Source organism: Salvia splendens, chromosome 21 (genome assembly GCF_004379255.2).
Source record: "Salvia splendens isolate huo1 chromosome 21, SspV2, whole genome shotgun sequence".
NCBI classification, from domain to species: domain Eukaryota; kingdom Viridiplantae; phylum Streptophyta; class Magnoliopsida; order Lamiales; family Lamiaceae; genus Salvia; species Salvia splendens.
In genome coordinates, this window is record NC_056052.1 from 17,959,427 (window position 1) to 17,961,957 (window position 2,531).

Below are 2,531 nucleotides of genomic sequence, written 5' to 3' on the forward strand. Positions count from 1 at the left end.
GATATTGATAAATTTCATTTATCTAGAATATATCCTAAGATGATTTGGATAAGTAATTTTCAACTAGATATTAGGGATTTTGATAGATTATATCTATCTAGATATATCTAGTTAGATTAGATTTGGTTGTTCAAATAAATTCTATAAATCTAGGATTCCATGTTTTTTTATGGAAGAAATAAATTGGAATTTAATGTAGATTATGTCCATAATATATACTTATCATGATATATATAGGTTTGAATTATAATGCTTATCTATAAGATATTGATAAATTTCATTTATCTAGAATATATCCTAAGATGATTTGGATAAGTAATTTTCAACTAAATCCTATTATATCTAGATTTCCTAAAACTAATGGAAAAGGATAAGTATTATAATTAATATTATTATTATTTAATAATAATCGATTAATATTAATTAAATAAAATATTTGATTAATTATTTATAATTTATTAATTATTAATTAATCAAATTATTTAATTATCTTAGTTTAATTTCATGGATTTAATAGGACTACCTATTAATTTAAAATTAATATAAGTGAACTTTCTGCCTAATTCACTTAAGTGATAATTAAAAGAAAAACCATACTTTAAAATAACTAAGCAATTATTACGATATCTGTCGTATATGGTCTCCAACGAATTAGTCTATGTATGAAGCAGTTTCTAATATTAACGTGACTCACCTTAGTGGGAGCCTTAATCCTAAGAAATAGCAATTTCATTTGTTAGACTTCTCAAAATAAAGTTCAATTTTATCTAGACGTGATTTCCAATATTATCGCGGCCCACCTTAGTGGGAGCTTTAATCCTAAGAAATTGCAGAGTTCAGAAGATTAAATTAAATTGTGAGATAACTGTAGAATTTTGTTTGTGGCGTGCGACCTTCCCTAGAAGGAGTATCAATACGGAAACGAAATCCTTGGGGTTAATATTCAATGGTACAAGCTTAGGCAACGTTTGGCGGCTATGCCACCTTAGTGGTCTCTGGACTATTCGTCGATGTTGTGACCAGAATTTTGTTAAATATGAATCTTTTACTTGACCTCCCTAGAGGCGTACTTAATTCTATTTAACTGTTGTGAGAATCTAAACTGTATTAATGGTTTTCTCTTCAGAATCTTACATAGTTTGTAACAATAAGCTATTCATTTTCTCAGTTAAATCCAAATCAAGATGTCGTTCAATCCTCTTTCCGCTATTCTTAAAGAACACAAACTCGAAGGTCATAACTATATCGTATGGAAACAAAATTTGGATATCGTTCTCACTGCCGAAGAGTACAAATATGTGCTCATTACGGAATGTCCACCCAAACCTGCTGCAAATGCTTCTGCAGCAGTGAAAGAAACATACAGAAAGTGGTGTAAAGTCAATGAGATGGCGAAGTGCTACATGTTGGCTTCTATGTCAACGGTACTTCAACATCAGCATCAAGGCATGAACACTGCTACTGAGATTATGAACAATCATAATAACCTTTTTGGTACTCAGAATCGAGCGACTAAATCTTTAGCTTTTAGGAGCATCATGACTAAGGTTATGAAGGATGGCACATCTGTGAGGGACCATGTCCTCGAGATGATGAGCCACCTCAATCAAATTGAGGTTTTGGGAGGGATCATTGATCCTGAGTCCCAAGTAACTATAATCCTTCAGAGTTTGCCAGCTAGCTATTAGCAGTTCAAGCTCAATTTCGAGATGAACAAGAGGGCTTACACCCTAGCTGAACTGTTGACTGAGCTGCAGTCAGCGGAGGATCTTATGGTCCAGACAAAGGCTTCTATGATGAGTTCTAGGCCGTCTTCCTCAGGCTCTAAGCCAAGTAAGGGAAAGAAGAAAGCCCAGAATGTTGTAGCACCAAAGATAGCTAAGGGCAAAAAGAAACGGGTGAACACGAACAATAAGCAAAAGGGCAAGTGTTTCAAATGCGGCGAAAATGGGCATTGGAAGCCAGATTGTCCTAAAAAGAGCAATGGCTCAGGTATGCACCAAGCTTTCGTTGTAGAATCATGTTTAGCAGTTGTATCTACTCAGCAATTGGTGGTTGATATTGGAGCTACTGATCATGTTTGTTGATCCTGATTTAATGCAGGTAACAAGACAGTTGAATGAAACATAGATCGAGATCCAGCTGGGCAATGCTACGAGAGTGGCAGCCGTTGCAGTGGGAGACGTTTAATTACGTTTTTCTAGTGATAGAGTTTTAGTGTTGAACAATGTTTTGTTGATACCTTCGTTTAGAAGAAATTTAATTTCAGTTTCTAAACTTGTTTCTGATGGATATTCGATTTCATTTGATGATTCATGCATTATTAAGAAATGTGGTTCTTATATCTGTCGTGGTATCATGGAAAACAATCTTTACACTATAATGTCTACACATTATATGCAACATAAAACTGAATCTAACTCAACATCGAAAGTTTCTCGAAAAAGAAAATCTCCTTCTGTTTCAATGAACGAAACGTACTTATGGCACCTTAGACTTGGTCATGCTAACCCTACTAGGATTCAAGCGTT

At 34.0% G+C, this 2,531-nt stretch overlaps 1 protein-coding gene across 1 annotated transcript; it reads left to right on the forward strand.

The window, feature by feature from the left end:
• The first annotated feature begins 1,184 nt into the window (after positions 1–1,184).
• LOC121784315 lies at positions 1,185–2,123 on the forward strand. Its single transcript, XM_042182475.1, has 3 exons — positions 1,185–1,580; positions 1,692–1,992; positions 2,104–2,123. The coding sequence occupies exons 1-3, from the start codon at positions 1,185–1,187 to the stop codon at positions 2,121–2,123; spliced, it is 717 nt and encodes a 238-aa protein (XP_042038409.1).
• The last annotated feature ends 408 nt before the right edge of the window (positions 2,124–2,531 follow it).